The sequence below is a fragment of the Acinonyx jubatus genome, chromosome C1 (genome assembly GCF_027475565.1).
Source record: "Acinonyx jubatus isolate Ajub_Pintada_27869175 chromosome C1, VMU_Ajub_asm_v1.0, whole genome shotgun sequence".
NCBI lineage: Eukaryota > Metazoa > Chordata > Mammalia > Carnivora > Felidae > Acinonyx > Acinonyx jubatus.
Window position 1 is genome coordinate 207,492,126 of NC_069381.1, and position 21,744 is coordinate 207,513,869.

At 38.4% G+C, this 21,744-nt stretch overlaps 1 protein-coding gene across 3 annotated transcripts in view; it reads right to left on the minus strand.

Annotated features, from left to right (window-relative positions):
- Nucleotides 1-21,744, minus strand: part of SPHKAP (SPHK1 interactor, AKAP domain containing) — a 159,952-nt gene that overhangs the window by 117,121 nt on the left and 21,087 nt on the right. For all 3 annotated transcript variants that reach the window (XM_027048610.2, XM_027048603.2, XM_027048619.2), the window contains exon 2: nucleotides 6,106-6,211. In XM_027048610.2, the coding sequence (XP_026904411.1) occupies nucleotides 6,106-6,211 (106 nt within the window). The remainder of the gene's footprint in view (nucleotides 1-6,105; nucleotides 6,212-21,744) is intronic.

Sequence of the window (21,744 nt, forward strand, 5' to 3'; positions counted from 1 at the left end):
TGGTCTAAGGAATTCTTTTCAGAACTATGAAATTCTAAAGCTTTCTTCAAATATCACTTTTAGTAGCACAATTCTGCATTTATTTTCTTAAAAACCTCCTTATTTCTTCAATGCCTCTGATTACTCTTGCAGAATGGTGATAAAACAGGACACCTAGGCCATGTGACAAAATTTAGACCATTCTGGTCTAAAGAGCTGGGTCTGGAGACCATTGCCAGGCTGCATGATGAGAAGAGAGTATTTATAAAGCTGTGAGTGCTGTATACTCCAGGGCAAAAAGCCTAGTATCTTCCTTCTGCAGAAAGGTGAGCACACCCAATTATGCTGATTTTGTTTTGAATCTTATTTGCATATTTACATTTTTAAAGCTCTTCCTTCCTGTAAGAAATCAGCTTCTAGAAGCACAGCATATTATAGCTGTTTTCTGTCATGCACTTCCTGGAAATACTACTGGGGCTTTTGGCCCAGAGCAAGACAATCCTGACCAATAAAAGTGTCTTTGGAGATACAGATCAGATTCTGAAAAAGCCTCCCAATTTGTAAGTCTGCGCCTGCACACATTAATTGAATTGCTTTCGTTAATTACATGTCATCAAACTGAGATGAGCTTAGATGAAAGTGTATTTTACAGAATAAGATGAAGTTGCCAGGGACATCCATTCCGCCAATTCTTCGGAGGTTTCTATGCTACTGTTGACAACAAATTACAGTCAGCTTCAAGGAGGCCTGTCATGGCAAAGAATGCTCTTGAAGCTTCAAAGAGATGATCAGATATCCTGTGAAGATCAAACTCTACCTCTGGGAACCTGAAATGTTTTCAGTCTGTAGCCTTGGGTTAGTCTAGGTTTAGTGTGGATTTAATTAACATGACATAAAAAGAGAAGGAACTTGGGGTGTCGGTTTCTCCCCAACAATTCTTTCGCCACATGGATCCTATACAAGAGGCTTGATTCCACTATAGCCCAAGGAGCAAATCTTCAGTCCAGGAAGTGAAGTGAGGATTGAAAATGTCCAGCTACTGCAGAAATGTGACATTGAGTGTAATGCTTTCAAAGTAGAAGAAAACCCAGCAGAAATTCAACGTAACAGGGGGACCATGGATACTACCTCAGGTTGGTTTTAAAATTCTATTTAAATAATTTTTTCCCTTGTGGGAAGATTGTTTATTTGGAATCAACTAATACAGATTGAGCGTCAACTTTGTGTGCCAAGAACTTACACAAACCTTTTTGCATATAAACGTCATACCAACCCCAGGACATCTGAGTCAGGGAAGTTATGTCACTGGCCTAAGATCACACAGTAAAAGGGAAATCTGGAATCTCAGATGTTTAGATTCTAAGTCCAGCTTTGTTACTTGGGATCCTACTTGACTTCTAGAGAAAGTGGATATTTATTATAAAAACAACATAAAAGTGTTTCACTTAGTGTCTACTAGATATAAAAGGATAACATTTATAATCACTTAGCTCACTTAATGGAAATCCCTATGATTCAGTCTAACAGTGATGATTGTATTTGTCTTATAAGAAGGATTGGTCCTATGAGAACGGGGAACATCAGGCGAGATCTATGTGAGGTAAGATTCAAGAGGTTCTACAGAGGGCTCTATTATTCACTTTCCACCAGCTACTTTTTCTCTCCCATTTTGTTCCTTCAATATTTTGAAATTCCATCCTTTTATTTATTTTTTTAAATATTCATCTATTTTTGAGAGAGAGAGAGAGAGAGAGAACAAGCCAGGGAGGGGCGTAGAGAGAGAAGGAGACACAGAATCTGAAGCAGGCTCCAGGCTCAGAGCCTGACGTGGGGGCTTGAACTCATGAACCTGAGCGGAAGTTGGATGCTTAACTGACTGAGCCACTCAGGTGCCCCGAAATTCCATCATTTTCGATGCATTATTTTGGAGTATCACACTGCATACATTAAAACTCTCCCAGCGTTTGGAGCTCAGTAAATTATGGTGACACAGAGGCTATCTCACATTCCAACTTGGATGGATCGGTAGTGTCTGCTTGGAGCTTCAAGATGGGTAGAATTCTGAAGTCAGGTCCAGGTTCAATAGGCTTGATTCCCAGGGGCAGTTAAAGGCGGGGGCAATCGCACTGGTTTAGCTGTAGCAGTAGCTAAGTAAAAACAGATTTTATTTGTTACAACTATATTAACCTACACAATGACTAATACCTCGGTGAGAATTTATCTGATACCTTTCCTAGTATTTAGAGGAAGGGGGAAAAAAGAAAGAGAAAGGATCATTCCGAAGCTCAAGCTGGGATAACCATGTAACTTATTGCGCAAGGAGCACTTCTGAGAACAAAACGGGGTCTATTAATGGGAGGATAATACATGTAAACCATGACTGGGCTGTATGATCATCTTAGCTCTGGTGCAAGGCAATCCCTTAAGGATTTCCTCCTTCAAATAAGTCCACCAAAGTCATTTTCTTTTCTGATGCTATGGCTTTTTCCACAGCTGTGGCCTCCAGTAATGGTATTTCACCAACAGCAAAGAGGAATGACAGCATCTGCAAGTGGGCAGGATTCCTGCAACCCTTAGGGATTTCATGAGACACACTCAGGAGAGAGACTCAGTCCTTTTGCAAGTTTTCAGAAGCTGATTATCCAACTAATGCATTATCTTCTGGACCCTTGTTTCCTGTCTTCCACCAGTTAATTTAGCAATATGTCAGTTCTGATAAGAAGATCTGATGGGGAAGAAGATGAGGCTATCCCATAAAATCAGTTTGGGGAATTACCAACAGATTTCAATGATCCATGGTATTCTTATTGAAGGTTGATTGAACAGTGGTGATTCAGCTGGACAGCCTTGCTATTTCTATGATAAAGCTCTGCTTGTATTTTCTGTCTCTTTGAACATACATTATATGTGCATTTATAGTCTCACTTACCTAGACCCATTGCCTGTGATTAACAAGCTTTTTTCCCCCAGATTGATCCATGATCACTTAAATCGGCTTGCAGTGATATACAATAAAGGCATGAAATCATTCAATATTCAATGTCTTTTTATTGAGGGCCTACATGCTAGATGTAAAAAGAAAACAACAGTGAGCTACTCTTTGAGGGGAAGTGGAACGACTAGAGCCTACAAGGCATATACCATGTGGCATATTCACGGCTACTTAAACTGCCTTTAAATGCAATTATTGTGTAAATGGAAGAGAGTACTTAAAATGAAAGGAATGGACCACAACATTAGAAAAATATATTCCGGGATGCAAAGGGGTTGACTTCTCCTGCATTCATTTGTAGCAACCCTTCCTAAATAAATTTGCTTGGCTCTTCTCTGCGCTCATTCAAATCTCAGCCGTATTTCAAAGTCTAAACTAAGATCCGATTCGCTTTCTGGAGGTTATGGTCTGCTGCAGGTCAAAGGTCTCTCTCTGCTTTTTGCTATAAACTGTGTAGACATCCTACATAATTATTTAACTGGTGAATTACTTAGTTTGATTTTTTCAACTGAGAAACCGATATTGTCTCCCACACTAGACCCTGACTATATATTTATTCTTGTATCTCTCCCTAAGATCTGATGGAATTTTGAATGTATTTACATTGGACCATATGAAATTGCCTATAATTGATCATTTTTCATCTGTAATAAAGGAAATTTCGTATGGTTCAACTTACTAATAGTTCTAGAAGTGGTGGTGGTGTGAGTAGGATTATATTTAAAACTTTAAATTCTTGGGGCGCTTGGGTGGCTCAGTCGGTTAAGCATCCAACTCTCGATTTTGGCTCAGGTCATGATCTCACAGGTGTGAGATCGAGCCTTGTGTCAGGCTTTGTGCTGACAGTGTGGAGCCTGCTTGGGATTCTCTCTCTCTGTCTCTCTCTCTCTCTCTCTCTCTCTGTCTCCCCACTGCTTGCAACCTCTTTCCCTCTCAAAAATAAACATTTAAAAAAACCTTTAAATTCTACTTGTATATATACACTTATATTACATGTATACATATAAATATATAATAAATGATTGAGTTTGGGTTTTAATTTCTTGAACAGATATTCAGCCCCCAAACGCTCTATTTAGTACCTTCCAGACACGATTTATAAAAAATGAATCGACCGCCTCTATCTCCAGAAAACAAACGTAGCTGACATAACAGATCACAAGGTACCAACTCTCTCAGCATGGTCATGTATATATAAAATTTTTTTCTGGCATCACATACTTACTGAAAAATTTCCTGTGGGATAATATTACTCATAAACACTCTTTATTTTGAGTGCTTACCATATGCCAGACACCGTTCTAAACATTTCATGTCTATTAATTCACTTGTGCTCAGCTGTCACCTTCTTTTTTCTGATGAGCAAATTGAGGCATGAAGAGGTCAGGTAATTTGCGCACGATAACACAACTAGTAATGACTGAACTGGGTGTCAAATTCAGGCAGTCTTCTTTCAATCCTTAATTTAAATACCATGTGGGCTCTAATCAATAGAAATAGAGTTATTTAAGAATGAGAATAAGGGGCGCCTGGGTGGCTTGGTCGGTTAAGCGTCCAACTTTGGCTCAGGTCATGATCTCACGGTCTGTGAGTTCGAGCCCCGCGTCAGGCTCTGTGCTGACAGCTCAGAGCCTGGAGCCTGTTTCAGATTCTGTGTCTCCCTCTCTCTCTGCCCCTCCCCTGCTCATGCTCTGTCTCTCTCTCAAAAATAAATAAACATTAAAAAAAATTTAAAAAAAATGAGAATAAATGAAAAATGATTTAGCCTTGTGAAATGTATAGCATCTGGTGAGGATTATAATTTGGAGTTACAGAGTTGAATAGAACATACCCAGGGCTTGAAGACCTCTCTTAGAAGAAACTCAAAATCATTCTGAATTATAGTGTCTCAGTTTTCTGCATTAAAATGGAAATTTATAGCACTGACTCTTCTATGAGAATTGTATGAGAAAGAATAATAGATCATATAACACATGGTAATTAGAGCCTTGAACTAATGAGACCAGTTTATTTTTATATCTGGTTATGAATGTATGCGTGAAAATACTTTTGTAAAATTATGTTTAATGCTACTTTTCTATCATCAACTTATGTTCTCTAACACAGATATGTGTCATTTTCTTTGTTACTTAGAACAATACAAACACCACACAAGCAGAGAATAAATAAGGCTGCTTAACTGGGTATAGTAATCAATAAATTAATATACATATATGCATACATAATGTAGAGTATGTGTGCATAAATAATATATATCTATACAATATGTTTAGTAATAGAATTTGTCTTGAATTGTTCCTATAAGTATTTTTTACAATTTAACTTTTTTTTTGAGAGAGAGAGACAGAATGAGCAATGGCGGGGCAGAGAGAGAGGGACAGAGAGAATCTTAAGCAGGCTCCACTACCAGCACTGACCCTGATGTGGGGCTTGATCTCGGCCCCTGAGGTCGTGACCTGAGCTGAAATCAAGAGTCAGACACAAATGATTGAGCCACCAGATGCCCCAGTAATTTAAATTTAAAAAAAAACAATTACTGAAGTAATCCAGTGTGACACCCTGTAAGTTTGGATGAGAAGAAACATACATTCTCCTTTGGAATTCTGCATCACATAGTGACAAAAGCTTTAGGTGGGAAATTGGGCACTTCGCTTTAAGTTTCCAGGCCTTAAGTTGGATTGGCTGGAAAAAGAAGTAGATGAATTTATGTTATTCAAATGACAGCTTTCAGCAAATGCGCTTAAAGCGAGATCTGTTTATGAGTTCTGGAGTCTGTATTCTAGGAAATGCATTTCTGTTTCCCTTCATAACATAAGCCAAGCACACCCTTCTCTTTGAGAAAATAGCAGCCAGGAATGCTTCTCAGATACAGACTTAGGTGCTCCACATAATAGGTGGGGCACTGCGGGCTTAGAATTTTCGAGTCGTACTTTTCTGAACTGTTTGAGTTTTCTGGTCTTTTTCACCCATTACATTTTTAGCAGCATTAGAGGTTATCCGGGCAAGCAAACTGTGGGCCATTCCGTTGCTCGTTTTTGCTGTTTTGCTCTGCTTTAGAAGAAGTACCTGGAGAGTCAAACTACACTCGCGTTCAAGTTCAATCCGAGAGACAGAGCCGCGCTAGGCAAGGTTACCTTCTTACACGCTGTGATGGAGCTCCCCAGGCCGCCTCTCCAGCCGCCGCTGGTGCTGCCCTGCTGCGGTGCGCAGACCTCGTACATCAGTGGGGACTCCAAGTTGCTGTTTGTGCCCCAAAAACACAAAAGAGAACACATTCCAGTGAGTCTCCTCCATACTCAGAACAGAAGACACACAACGTGGTTTAACAAAAATCATCTTTCGGGCGGCGCTCAGCACTGCCAATCCTGCTGACCCCGACACTGCTTTGCTGGCTTCCCTCCCGCAGTTGGAGCCGCTGAGAACTATTCCCTTGGGAACAGGAACCTGCAATCCAGTGACTCCCAGCGCCCAGATGGACACAGTGCATCTGCCTGACTTCTAGTTTTTCTTGAGCAAGCAGTTTTTAGGACCCCAGGTAATGCTTTTGAAATGCCACGTTATTTCTGCCCAGAATTCAAAGTTTATAATTTCAATCAGGAGGCAGGGCAGGACCATGCAAAGAATGTGGGCTTTAGAAAATACACATCATGGGGCACCTGGGTGGCTCAGTCGGTTAAGCGTCCGACTTCAGCTCGGGTCATGATCTCACAGTCCGTGAGTTCGAGCCCCGCGTTGGGCTCTGTGCTGACAGCTCGGGGCCTGGAGCCTGCTTCGGATTCTGTGTCTCCCTCTCTCTCCGCCCCTCCCCTGTTCACACTTTCTCTTTCTCTCTTTCAAAAATAAATAAACATTAAAAAAAAAAAGAAAATGCACCTCATCTCTTTGTATCTCTGGGGTTTGGGGCATTATCTTAACTTCTTTGCCTCCAAAGTTCTAGACTTCTCTTCCTTCCCCTTATGTCTGGTTGAAATTATTACCAATCTTGGTTTTCATGATACTCTGGAAGATTTTGGATTCAACCTAATTTAAATACAAGAAGTCCTCTGGATCTTAAGCATTTCTAAAATATGAAAATTTGGGATTTAAAAAAATGTATGGATATCTGAAGTGTATGCATTTTATTTTTGTTGTCCTTGACCACATAGAATATGTACATTTCATCATAAACATTTTTTTGGAATATGATCTAATAATTATTTATGCAATTATCAGGCCAACATTTAAAAATTTTCTCTTAAAAGAAAACACCAAATAGAAGATCAGTTAAACAATGCATTTCTAACTAATATATAATCCTCATGTTTTAAGTGCTAAGTTGGTCAATTTTCATTACATTGCAATTAAACATAAGTCAAAAATACATAAGTATAGTCTGTTAGCATTTCCACTAAATTACTATGAATGGCTTTTTTTTTTTTAATGACCGTTAATGATGTACACAATGGATCACAGGTTTAGGTAAAACTTACACAGAATAATTCAAGTAAAATCTGTTTTATAGTTGCCATCTTGAGGACTAGAATGAACTTAATTTAAATGAAAGGATAGCACTCATATTATCTTTGCTTCACTGGGAAAAGGCAATGGAAGGAAGAAAGGAGTGTGGTACTAGGCTCTAGATCCTTAGGGACTCTGCTGCTTAGCATATCTGGGTCTGTCCCTTCACTTACAAATGAACATTGGGAGTGAAATCTCCAGTCCTTTCCAGCTCTGGAAATCACTTGTAAAATATGGAGAGCCCAAGCTTTCAGCCCTATTTTTACAGATTTCTCAGAATGGGGACCTATAACTTTTTGGCTGTCACTTAAGGGTGACTGTACCTCAAAGTTAGCTGCAGAGCTCCCTCTGAATGCTTTCCTGGCCATAGGAATTACCCGAATGCCAAAAGTTTATCATTGTTAGGTTCCAAAACCACTTATATGTGGAAGGTAAGCCCGTGGACCAAGCTAATTTTGATCTGCAACAGCTCATGAGTCAAGGAAATCACATTTTCCAATGTTAGGACATCTCCCATTTCTCTTTACAGGGTTAACAGCCTAGGAATATGGAGGAAACAGGCTGAGAAGTAAGGATGACACAGATTGAATACAAAACAGGGTAGAAAAAGGGCTTCAACAATCTCTGATTGCTCTAGAGGGGGATGACATCAAACTTATGGAGAGTTAGGTCCAAAATAAGGATTAATAGGAAAAAGTAAAAGATCACGCAAGGAAATTTCTTGTTTCTGCATAAAGCATGTTGTATCTGCCTGCAAGTAGAAAGGTGAATAGTAATTAAAAAAAAATATGTTTATTTATTTTTGAGAGAGAGAGACAGAGGCAGAGACAGAGCATGAGTGGGGGAGGGACACACACACACACACACACACACACACACACACACACACAGAATCTGAAGCAGGCTCCATGCTCCGAGCTGCCAGCACAGAGCCTGACACAGGGCTCGAACCCACAGACCACAAGATCATGACCTGAGCTGAAGTTGGACGCTTAACCCACTGAGCCACCCAGGTGTCCCTGGCAAGGCGCATAATAATTTTTATGCATAAAAAAGTTTAAGAACTGCTGAGTTAGTCTAGTGGAAGGAGAGACAATGACAAATCTACCCACATATATCTTGGTAAGAAAGCCCATCTGCCTTTAAGATTACGTGAGATCCCAGTTGGAAATGAAGGCACGGAAGGATTTTGGAAAGTGTTGGTTGCCTGTGAGGTTCACTCCATTTGTCCCAATGTGAAGTCTGTATAACACAAATAAAGAAATGTATTTTAAATATATATGTGTGTGTATGTGTTTGTTTGTTATTTTGAGAATTAAACAGGGCAGTAGACTCCCATTAGTGGGAGTAAAATCTATGCATTCCCTGATGAGTGGGACACAGTTCCACGGTACCAAGAGTTAAACCGAATGCATCTTCTAGCCCCCAGAAACGCATTCCAAATCAATTTGATGATGCCTAACATACAAAACTACATGTAGAGAGGCTTCTCATTTCAAGCATGTGACACGGGTGTGAATTCCCAGTAGGTGACGTTACCACGCAGCCCAATCTGCTTCCATGCCTTTAGGATGGCGATGGAAATTTGAGAGTATTTTCAAAGATATTGTCTCTGATCTCGAGAGCCACAGAACATTGGCTGCTACAGGATGAGGCAGAGACAGACACATGAAACTCATGCCCTTATTAAAGTGAATTCAAGTTGACATTAAAAAAATGGCTGTCGGGATACAGGACAGCCTTATATGTTGCTGCTAATGGGGAAGGCTGCAAGGTCTTCCCTGGGACATTTTCTTTGATTTTGACAAACATTGATAATATTTATTAAGCACATCCTTTCAGGCTGGTCTCATGCTGAAACTGCTAAATGTGTTTCCACGAGGAGGTAGATCAAGGTGGATAAGAAGGTATAAAAGCAGAATCGGAAGCAGTGATTTTAAAAATATTATGGGAAGAGAAGTCGGCTCCCGTACAGATGTCATATATGAATGAGATGCTGAGTCGCCACCACATTGCCATCATTAAGGGTTCATGCAGTGTGACTAAGTAGGTCATCGTCAGGACTGAAAATGGCTAAGGAAATATTCGGTTATTTCTCCAGAGAGAGAGAAGTGTCCGGTTACTGGAAATCAACTTTGTCACTACTCAAAGTTTGGTCTGTGAACCAGCAGGTCTGATGTCACTTAGGAGCTTATTAAGATACCCAGGAATGCAGGTCCCTCCCAAGAACTACTGAATCAGAATCTGCATTTTAACATTAAACTTGGGTGATTCATATGCCCATTAATGTTTGAGAACCATTTATCTGACACACTAAATTACATACCTATTCCCCTTTCCCCTCGGATCCTGGCACATAATGTGTCTTCTTTTAAGGCACACCCTTCCTCCTGAATAATACCCACTCTATCATTTGGGTCTCTGTTTATAAATCACCTCTTGCACCCCTCCTCTCCCCTCCCTCCACCAACATATCTCCAATGCCTCATGCACACACAAACACACCTCAACACTCTACCACTCCCCGTATTTCCACCAATACCCTAACCCAAGAAGTGGGACAGACACTCTTCTTGTGTGTTCCAATAGCACCCCCACCATGTCTCGTTACAACGCTTGTCAAATGGCACATAATTTTGAAATGTTTGTCTGTTTCCCCTTTAGGCTGTAAATACTGAAAAGAACAGGGACCCGTTAGGACCTAGAACAGTGCCAGGCAGTGGTGAACCCTGGATTAGTACTTATTCCTGTTGTCTGTTCTGAGCATCCTGCTTGACATCAAAAGATTATGCACAAAAGAGTGTTTGAATTCAACGCTAAATTTTCTGCAGTGGTGACAGATGGTGAGATAAGCCACATCTGAGCAGATCATGAAAGAATTTCCCAGGATAGTTCTAATGAAAAAGGATCCCGCCGCTATTGTGGCTCAAATGTCAAGTAAACACAGTGTAAAGTTGAAATAAATTTAGCGGATTCTAAAAGGTAAGATTTGTTCTCATCTCCTCCCCACTTACAGAATGTTTTCAATAAGATGTAATTACGGTTCCTTTGATTGTCTCCATCCTATTAAGGATATTTACTCTTGAGCTTTATGCTAAACCCTTTAATCTCGACACTGGAAAAAAAAAACATAAAAACTCACATCTATCAGAAGAGATCTTTAGAAAGGAATTGGTTGGTCTCATTACAATCCACTTAAAGACAGGGCCCCTGGGTGGCTCAGTCGGTTAAGCGTCCGACTTCGGCTCAGGTTGTCATCTCACGGTTTGTGGGTTCGAGCCCCACTTCGGGCTCTGTGCTGACAGCTCAGAACCTGGAGCCTGCTTCGGATTCTGTGTCTCTCGCTCTCTCTGTCCTACACCCACTCGTGCTCTGACCCTCTCTCTGGCTCTCAAAAATGAATAAGCATTAAAAAAAAATTAAAAAATCAACTTACATACTACCACTAAGAATGTAGAGGACTTTCAAAGACACCTGCACGTGGTTCAAAATGAAACTGTGCTCGAGTGAATGTCCTTAGTTTACTTTCAGACAAAGAGATTAACTCTTACGTGATGCTCAGAGGTTTCGATAAGTCTTTCCAAAACCGATTTATTTTAAAAAATCACATGATACGTTAGGTTCTCTCACCCTCATCTTCTGACCAATTTACTACCGAGGGCTCTCTTGCTGACCAAACTTTAATTAGGCTACTCTGCGTCTTCTTGTCAACTAGATCATGACCTTGACTTGAAGTCCTACCCCTGGCCCACTGAACCCAGTCTTAGCAAGGAATCCTAAGTCACTTTAGTGGAAATCCCTCCACCCTTGATATCTTCCCCCATCCCTCCACCCTTGATATCTTCCCCCATCCCTCACCCTTGATATCTTCCCCCATCCCTCACCCTTGATATCTTCCCCCATCCCTCACCCTTGATATCTTCCCCCATCCCTCACTCTTGATAGGTATGTCCATCCGCCGACCCCCTTACTCTGCCCATTGGTTATAAATCCCCATTTATAAATTGGTTATAAATCTTGCATTTGGAGTTAAGCTCAGTTCTATATTCATGTCTTTCTCCCCAACTGCAGTAGCTCAAATAAAATCCGTCTTGCAATTTTAGTAAGTGTTTGGTGAAAAAGTTTTTGTTTACAGTGTATACTCTTGTATTCTTTCACTCAGTCTCCGGTTTTATTGCCTAGGTATGAAGTTTGGTTTTTCTTTCTTCTGTTTTTTTTTTTTGTTGTTGTTTTGCTTCTGTACCCATGTTTTTCCTTTCTAGGTTGGAGACATCAGAGCATGATTTTATCATGTCATCCTTACAAATTAAATACATCACCAGTTTATTAGTGGGTGAAAGACCAGCAAAGTCCTCCTTGATTCTGTAAGACTTCAGTAAGCTTATCAGAGGAAACAACTATCCAAATTTTGAAAATATTTAGAAACACTGTTATATGTCCTGTTTCAATATTTAAAAGCAACCTAGTAACTACAGAATGGAAAATTTCAGACTTTCCCATCCCTTGGACCAGTAAAATAACAATAAAAAGAACAATAAGATTATAAAGTGGCCATCCTTTTATTTTTCCAAATAAGAACATTTACAAAAAATTCCTACATCTGCTCTTACCATCATTCTTCAAAGAAAGAACATTTTAACAATATGATAAAAAACTTTGGTAGTTTATATAAGAATGAAGAATATTTCTTTTTAGGAACAGATAGTTGAGGTGCCTTCACTATCATTTTTGCTCTCAGTTCACTGAAAATGCTGTTGCAGATCTAAGTCTGGGTACCAGTAAATGATAATAAACAATAAAAACAGGACATTTATTATTAATAATAAACAAGTTATTAATTATTGATTATATTATTAATTAATACTATAACTAATTAACATTATATTTATATTATATTAAATATTATATTGTAATCATATTATAATTATATTATATATTATAATTATATTATATTGCAATTATACTATATTATGATTATATTATATTAGTATATATTATAATATATACTAATATAATTATATTCATAATGTATAATCATATATATTATAATAATATATAATCATATATATTATAATTATATATTATAATTATAATACATACTAATATAATATAATCATATTAAGAATTAATTATATTATTAATCATAAAACACTATTCTTAGCAGAAACAGTGGTTTCAAATTAGTTATACTCTAATCTAATCTTGATTATTAAAAAATCAAAAACAGGGGCACCCGGGTAGCTGTCAGTTAAATGTCGATTCTTGACCTTGGGTCAAACCTTGCAGTTTGTGAGAAGGAGCCCCACACTGGGCCTCACACTGGCAGTGCAAAGTCTGCTTGGGATTCTGTCTCTCTCTTCCTCTCTCTCTCTCTCTCCCTCTCTCTCTCAAAATAAATAAACTTAAAAACAAAAACCAAAAAAGATACACATGATTATAGCATAATTAATTCATTTAGGATACAATTTGTAAACACCAATGGTGAGTAATCTCTCTATTTTTCAGGACTAGTTGGGCTGAAATCTTTTATCCTGAAAAATTATAGACTATAAAGCATGCAATAGAGACTTTTTCCTTCAGGCAATCCTCAAATCTGTAAGATATGTCCAGTACAACATCAACCTCATCATAGGTAGATATTGTGCAAAATTAGTAGATTGCAACAGAAGAGACAATTAGATAATAAAATTCCTTATATAAGAAAAGGGATATACTGTGGAATATAGTGTTACTGGTAATTATATATATATAAAATAAATATACTTAATCTCCCGAGTGTCAGATATTGTGCTTTGCAAACCCATGTATTATCTCCAAGAAAAGAGGTGATAGCAAGTAATGTCCTCATGAACTTAATCATACTGTAAGGTTTATTATCTTCGGGCCTTAAAAAGCTGTTTCACAATCTCAAGCTTCACCAAGACCCCAATAAATCACTTTAAAATGATATCTTCTTGTTCAGAAAAGAGGATCAAACAAGACAGCATGATAGCTTAGCTCCCTTTTTTTTTCTTTTTGCTAATGAGGGCTATCAGGAAAATTTTCAAGACATATGTCTTGCAAATGGTGTTTGCTAAAAGACTATTTTAATGTAAGGCAAAAAGATCACATCACTTTTGCTAAGCTAGTGTTGCGTGAATATGTATTTAGATGTGAAGACTGTAAGATGCGTCCTATTGAAGTATTTATTCCTAAGTTCTTTGTTTCTAAAACAAAGCCTTACGTGTATATGTGTTTGGATGGTCAAAACACCTCAGGTACGTTGCTGCGTTCTGCTGCATCTAGACTTTAGTTCAGGTACATCCAGAATATACATGACAGTAACCACCTCAGCTCCCAAGTATTTCTGTTCTTCCACCAAAGCACCTGGACATCTTTTCTATGTTACTTTGAACACAAATTACCAACATTTACTGCATGGTGGGTGCTTAGAGCTCTAGGAAGTATTTTACATAATCTTTTAATTATGCCCCTTTTATAGATGAGAAATCATGGATCAGAGGTTAACATAATATAATCCAAGGTTATATTGCTCGTCAATAACTGAGCTGAGATTTGACTTGCTTCTCTTAGCACCAAACCATGTTCTTGTCCACTGTGATCTTTCATATTCCATCAAATCCTCTGCTTCTATGACCATGACATCTAAATGAGTCTTAATGCAGCCAAAGCCCAGTGCTCTGGCATTTGAAAAACCCAGGTTCAGGTTTCCACTCTAGCACTTACTACCTGCATGGAATTGGGCACATTACTGAAGCCTCTCTAAGATTTGGCTTCCTCATCTGTGAAATGCAGATTATAGTAGAAGCTTTGTCACAGAACTGTTCCAGTGGTTAAATGGGGTTATTCTCACAAACCAGTAATGCAGTGTTTGCATGACATTGAGCACTCGATATTAAATTGGGAAATGATATTATATTAATCTCTGGAAGTTTATTTATTCTTAAGAGTCTCCCTGTTCGATTTTCAACACATTTTTGATATTAAGTTAAAGATAACATGTGCAGACCTTTTGAGTAAATGCATCATTACTGGTTACACTGACATTTCTCTTTTCTGTTCTGAGACCTGGGTTTTGAAAATAATTAAGAATAATTAAGGCGTTTTTTAAATCCAAGAAAACACAGAATTCATTCAATTAGTCTAACACTATACAAAAAGATGTGACTCATTCAGGCAGTTTTAGTTCTATCAACATGGAAAAATATCCAGATAATTGAAGCCAAGCTACAAAGCTCACAGAAGACTAGTCCGACTTTGGTGAAAATAGGAAATGATAGTGTTTCTAGAGAAAAGTAGCTGTATTGCTAAAATGCTACTTTAGTTGAAAAAGCAAATTAATAAGGTTATCTTAATAAAGGCATAAGAGTAATTTTTCTAAGGTATTTTGTGTACTTTCCCTCTGGGTTTCTGTTTGCCCTCTTAATTTGCTTGGGAAACCCTTCCTTCTGGAGATACTGGGAGTTAGGCTCCCACGGAGCCCCTGCTTCAGTTCACAAACATCACATCATGAAACAGAATAAAAGAACCAGTGCCAGAGGGGTGGTGTTCTGACTTGAACCAAGCATGCTGGTCATTTATATTTAAAGTCAGTTGTCTAGGGCACCTGGGTGGCTCAGCCGATTGAGGGCCAACTCTTGATTTAGGCTCAGGTCATGATCCCAGGATCGTAGGATCAAGCCCCATGTCAGGCTCCATTCATGGAGCCTGCTTAAGATTCTCTCTCTCTCTCTCTCTCTCTCTCTCTCTCTCTCTCCCCTTCTGCCTCTGTCTTCCGTTCTCTCCCTCTCTCTCTCTCAAATAAAAATAAATAAAATACAATCAGTAATATTAAAATGGTATAATGAAGTAAAGGGGAGTGAAATAGAAAAGATAAGAAAATGCAAGTGTGTGTGAAGAATATGGGCTTGTGTCATTCTGAGGTGTCTAGTGATTTTCGTGTGAAGTGTAGATCTTACGAAATCTTGGCTGATAAGTAAGTGAATGAATGAATTTTGTTGATCTCTTAAATTAGGAAAACTGATGTATTATTCTGTTGATTAAAACAATGTGTGATATAATGCATGTTGTTTCTGGGAGTATAAATTTACATCTAAGCATGCTTTTCAAGATTCTTATCCATGCATGTCTGTCACCCAGGGATGCCCTTTATAGGAGTCTATTCTAGAGGACAGACACCAAAATAAAGTATGTACTGATATATTCAACTCAAGATTATTAATGGAAAAAGCTAAAAATAAATAATACGTTCACCAATAGATACACTGATGGATTTAGTATGCAGACATTAAGATAACGTCCCTTTTCCACTTCCCTTCACACACACACACAAAAGACCTGGGAAAATGTTCCTCTGTTAAATGAATACAGTTGAACACAAAAATGTTATTCTAGGGCATTTCTGTGCTCAAAACTTTGCATAATCTCTGCATTTCACTTCCAGTAAAATTGCAAGTCATTGCCATGGCTCTAAATGCCTGGACTCTCTGTCATCTCTGGGACCTTGTGTCCTCCTCTCTTTCTCTTTCTCTCTCTCTTTCTCCACTTGCACCACTGTCTTAGTGCTTTCCTTAGCCTGGGACACCAGGCTTTTTGCCCGGAGACCTGCACACCTCACTTTATCACCTCCCTTCAGGTCTTTCTCAAAGGCCTCTTCTGGATGAGGCTTCACCTGTCCATTCTATTTACAAGACCTCCCTATTCCTGGACTCCTGATGTATCCTGTCCTGCTCTATTTTTCTCAGTATCAGTATCATTTTCTAACATTCCACAGAAGGTATTTATTTACTGTTGATTATTTATCATGTGTATTATTCTATAATAATAATTATCATAATTATTTATTATTATCATGTGTCTTTCCTCCCTGCCACCCCACCCCCACCACAGGCAATAAACTCCACAAATGCAGGAATCTTTGCTCATTTTTCATGATGCAATATCTGCGGAAATCACAATTAGTAAACAGATCTTTCCCTATCGATGTTAATATGTGTCAATTTCCATTTTAAGGCACATCTGTATTTTATATGGAGCGAAGAGGGGTTTTACCACCTAGCTGGGGTTCAATTAAAATTGTTAGAGCTTCTTTCCAAATTTGTTATTTAGTTCCTGAGGTGGAGGTGAAAAAAAACCCATCTAATTCACTACTGAACCTCACAAAAATGCTTAGCGCAATGCCTGACAATCAGTCAGTGCTCAGTAAATATGGTAGGGTCAATAAATGGCACCACCTAAACTCTTAGCAATTTGTCTTTAATTGTCAGATAAAAGTAAAGACCATCTCTCAGTTCTAACTTCACGCTTTTGTCTGTGATGGTCTACGATCCTGAAAGACAAATGTTAGTGAAACTATCGGGGAGCTAGAAATAATTCCTGTGAGCCATGAGGGAACTGTCACGGTTTTTGTCAAGATGAAGCTCATGTTATATTGTAATTGCAATATTTGAAGCCACTACAATAAATGAAGGGATGTGACACACCCACACATTAAACAAATATGCTGGAGAAGATTAGCAGTTAATATAAATATGCCAAAACTAAAGAATTTCTTATGTCATGTGATATAGTGAAAATATTACTGTGTGGCAGAAGTCAGAAGACTTGAATTTGGGTCCCAGGTGTCATTTTTGCTAGTTTGACCTTAGGAAAGTTACTTAATCTCCCTGAGCCTCAGTTTCTTCATCTGCCAAATGGGACCAATACTATTTACTCTTCAAGATTGGTTGCCACTGAAGGGAGGGAATCTCAGCCAATACTAACACATACACTTGATTGCCATTCACTCTACCCCAGCCATTATGACAAGGGCTTTATTTTTGTCACTTCATAGCCTCACAGTATCAGAGTAGGGGAAGTGCTCTTAGACTATTATAGTCATAGGACTGAGACGCGGAAGCTTAGAATTTGCTCAGAGTTGCCCGGTTAATTAAGTGACTCAATTTGAGATCCAAACCTAGATGAACCAGAGCCCTGGTCCGTGCCCGTTCCCAGGAGTCCTGCTGTCTTCACATATTACCACTCGGCTTTGGTCACAAACTAACTTTCTTAAGAACTGTTATTTTTTAGGATGCTCACATTGTATGGTGACCTTTGGGCCCAGAGAAGAGCACTGCGTAAAAGGGGTGACGGTTCACAAGAGGCGATGTCTCTGGCTGCCGCACCAGGCTGGATGGCTGTGCTTATTGAGGGAAAAGGGGGGCTTCAGCCAAATGCACTGCCACCACCAGGCCTCCATGAAAGTGGAATACGAAAACAGCCTCCTCCCGTGATTTCAGGGATGAGGAAAGCCCTGCCTAAACTAAAAATGTCTGCCACGTGTCTAATCTTGATGCTGGAGTCCCTACTAATACCTTAGAGTCATTTAAATGAAAAGAGATATCAGGACCCCAAAAGATGGGACACAGAAAGGGTAAAATTTGATGGCAAGAAAGAGACAATGTGCACCGCAGTTTGGAGCTTGGCTGCAGTGGTGCGGTGAACCAGAAAGCCTCCAAAGTCAGGGTCAAAACCTGAGAGCTGGGAATTCAGAGGGCCCGTCGGATGCTGGAATGAAAGAGAGGAGGTGCTGATTATGACTTGGCTGCATATATCCCCTGGACCCCACACCCCACAACCAACCTGGATTCCTGGGAGTGTCTCCTGGCGGACAAGGCAGCAGAGAGGCTGGGAGGTGAGTTTGGTTCAACTACCCACATGGCTGATGGAGAGAACCACACCCACAATAAAGGAGTTACAAACACCAGCAGATTTGGAGAGGAGGCAGGAGAGGAAAAGGGTGGAGGAAGAAAAAGAAACAAGTTTTAGTATGGTTCAAGGAGAAAGACACACTCAAGCACGCTGTCTTTAATAAAAAGAACAGAAGTAGGTAGATGATGAGGTTGTTAACAATTAAAAAACAAAACAGAACAAAACTCCGAAAAGGGGTCAAAGATTGCATACGTATTTTCAGAGAGCCTCTGCCTTGTGTAATGTTTTTGATTTGTGTCTGTGACTGGGCTTCACATTTCTGATGCATCAAAAGGTAGTTGACATCTTGTAGTTAAGAATTTCAGAACCTTCCAACCTAGTGTATGGGGATCTGGAGGTGAAGAGCACTTTGTGCTTCTCAAGTCTAATGTTTTAATATTAAGATTAATACTGGGCGGGAGGCGCCTGAGTGGCTCAGTCCGTTAAGCATCTGACTTCAGCTCAGGTCATGATCTCACAGTTTGTGAGTTCGAGCCCCGCGTCTGTCTCTGTGGTGACAGCCCAGAGCCTGGAGCCTGCTTCGGATTCTGTGTCTCCCTCTCTCTCTGCTCCTCCCTAGCTCGCTCTCTCTCTCAGAAATGAATAAATGTTTAAAAAAATTAAAAAAAAGGTTAATATTGGGGAACCTGGGTGACTCAGTTGGTTAAGGACCAACTCTTGATTTCAGCTCAGGTCACGATCTCATGGTTCATGAGATGGAGCCCCATGTCGCGCTCTGCAATAAACTTTAAAAGAATTAATGTTAAGAGAAAAACAGATTTTTATGGAAATTGAGTGCCTTGTAGTTAATTTTCTATGCCATTCTTATCTGTAAGTATGTTCTAGTATTACCTCAAATCTCAAAATGTAGACATATGGGAGCAAAGGGTAAATAAGGAGTCCGTGAAATTATCTTTGCATCTCTATGGCTGACAGTCACTGGTACATGATTAGACTTCAAGACATTTTTACTGTGTGGATAAAGATGCTCGAGGAGACCATGGCAGTGAAACATCAGAGCTATCAAAGCAGGAGATATCTGGTGTGGGGGGGATGGGGTACATCTGTGGTCATATAAGAAGACCTCCAGTCTATGTCATTCACTAAGCATTATAATTTTCTCTGGAAAGGTCTTGTATGCTTTCTTTAGATTTAGTCCTAAAAAATTCATACTTATTGATAGCACATAAATTTCCTGTTTTAATTTCACTTTTTGTGTGTGGCTCATATGAAAAAGTGTACTTTATGTGTGTGGTTTGATTTATACTCAGCAAACATGCTAAACTCATTTATTTTAGTAAATTTATCTGTAGATTTTTTTTTAAATTTTTTGTGCACACAATCAAGTAAACCACAAATTCTGAGAGTTTTGGTTTCTTCTTTGCCATATATTTTATTTTATTTTATTTTATTTTATTTTATTTTATTTTATTTTATTGTTGTGTTTTGTTTTGTTTCTCATTATTGCCTTCCTGCTTTGGCTAAATCTTTAGTGAAATGTTGGACAGAGTAATGCAAACATCCTTAAAATTACAGCACTACGTATTATGCTTGCTCTAGGTTTTTATTAAGGAAGTTCTTGTCTCTTTATATTTTTCTAGTGTTTTTATCCTACTAATCATAAAAGGATGTTACATTTTATCAAGTATCTTTTTACATTTACTGATATAATCATATTGCTTTCTTCCTTTGGACTGCTAATTTGATGAATTATAACTGATTTGTAATATTGAATCAGTCTTAAATTTCAGAGAGCAGCTCGATTTGATGACAATGTGTTAATCCTTTTTATATGTTGTGGGACATAGCTTGCTAACATTTTGGTTGGGAACTTCTTTTCCTCTGTCATCATGAATGAGATTGATTATATTTCCTTTCTTCCCTTGTCAGATTAATATCAAGGTTATACCAGCTTCTTAAATATATTGAGGGCATTCCTCTTCTTTTATTTGCTGGGAGATTTTGGGTGCTACAGAAATTATCTATTACCAAATATATGGCAGAAAAATCCAGTGAGGCTCTCTGGGAGTGGAGCTCTCCTGTTGGAAGGGTTTTGACCACAGAGTCGGTATCTCTAATATTTATGTTGGTTTCTATTTCCTCTTCAGTACTTTGGCAAGTCATATTTTTATTAAAAATTGCCTTTTTAAAATGTTTTTTTTCAACGTTTATTTATTTTTGGGACAGAGAGAGACAGAGCATGAACGGGGGAGGGGCAGAGAGAGAGGGAGACACAGAATCGGAAACAGGCTCCAGGCTCTGAGCCATCAGCCCAGAGCCCGACCCAGGGCTCGAACTCACGGACTGCGAGATCGTGACCTGGCTGAAGTCGGACGCTTAACCGACTGCGCCACCCAGGCGCCCCAAAAATTGCCTTTTTTAATCCAAATTGTGTATAGATGTGTGTGTGTGTGTATATATATATATATATATATATACACACACACACATACATACATATAGATATATATATATTTTTATACTACTACTATAAGTTTGTCTATAGTATCTAGAGTGATGTCCTTTTTTTTTTTTTTTTTTGTCATTGTCATTCCTATAACTACTTCACCTATCTCCTTGTTAAATTAAGTATGTCAGGGTTTTTTGCCATTTCAAAGTCAATCCTTTATAGTCTATGTTTACTTTTGACTGTATTAATTTCTGATTTTACTATTATTTACTTTCTTTGAGGTTATTTTGCTGTTCTTTTTAAAAACTTAGGAGATAGATACTATAATCTTTAGGCTTTCTTTCTTTCTTTTTTTTTTTAATGTATGCCTGTAGGGCTATAAATTATTCTCCTACAATGGTTTTCCCTGAGCTCCAAAAGTTTTGAAAAGTGGCGTGGCTATTATCCTTCAATTCAAAGACTTTGGAATTTTCATTATAATTTTGTTAATTTTATTTCCATTTATATGGGAAATATTAATTTATCTTTTCACTGTTGACTTCTGGTTGAACTGCATTTTACTCAGATAATATGCTGTGCATAGCATAACAGTGATCTTTGGTATTTGTTACCAATTGCTTTATAATCCAATGTATGGACCATTTCTGTAAATGTTATATGTACTTTGCAGGTCTGGGTTGTAGTATTCTATATATGTCCATTATGTTGGTTGTGATTGTCTAAGCTCATATTGATGTTTTTGGATAAATTCTTTTTATATTTATGTCCACGTATCTATTTTAATTTTAAGGATACTTTGTTATGTGAATACAAATGTAAAATGGTAGGTATGCCTTGCTGATTATTTGACACTTTTCATTATGCAGTGACATACTTAACTTCTGGCAATGCCCTTCTATTTCAAAGGTCATTTTGTCTGATAAAGCTAAATCAGTTTTTTTTTATTGTTGTTAGCTACTGAACAGTGTGGTTTTTTTCATCCTTTTAGTATTTGATGTTTTAAGTGTCTTATTTTCTTGAATTCGCAAAATCCAAATTATAATTTTTGCATTTTATTTGGAGCACCTAGTTTATTTACTTTTTTTTCTTCCACATTTATTTATTTTTGAGAGACAGAGACAGAGCACGAGCAGGGGAG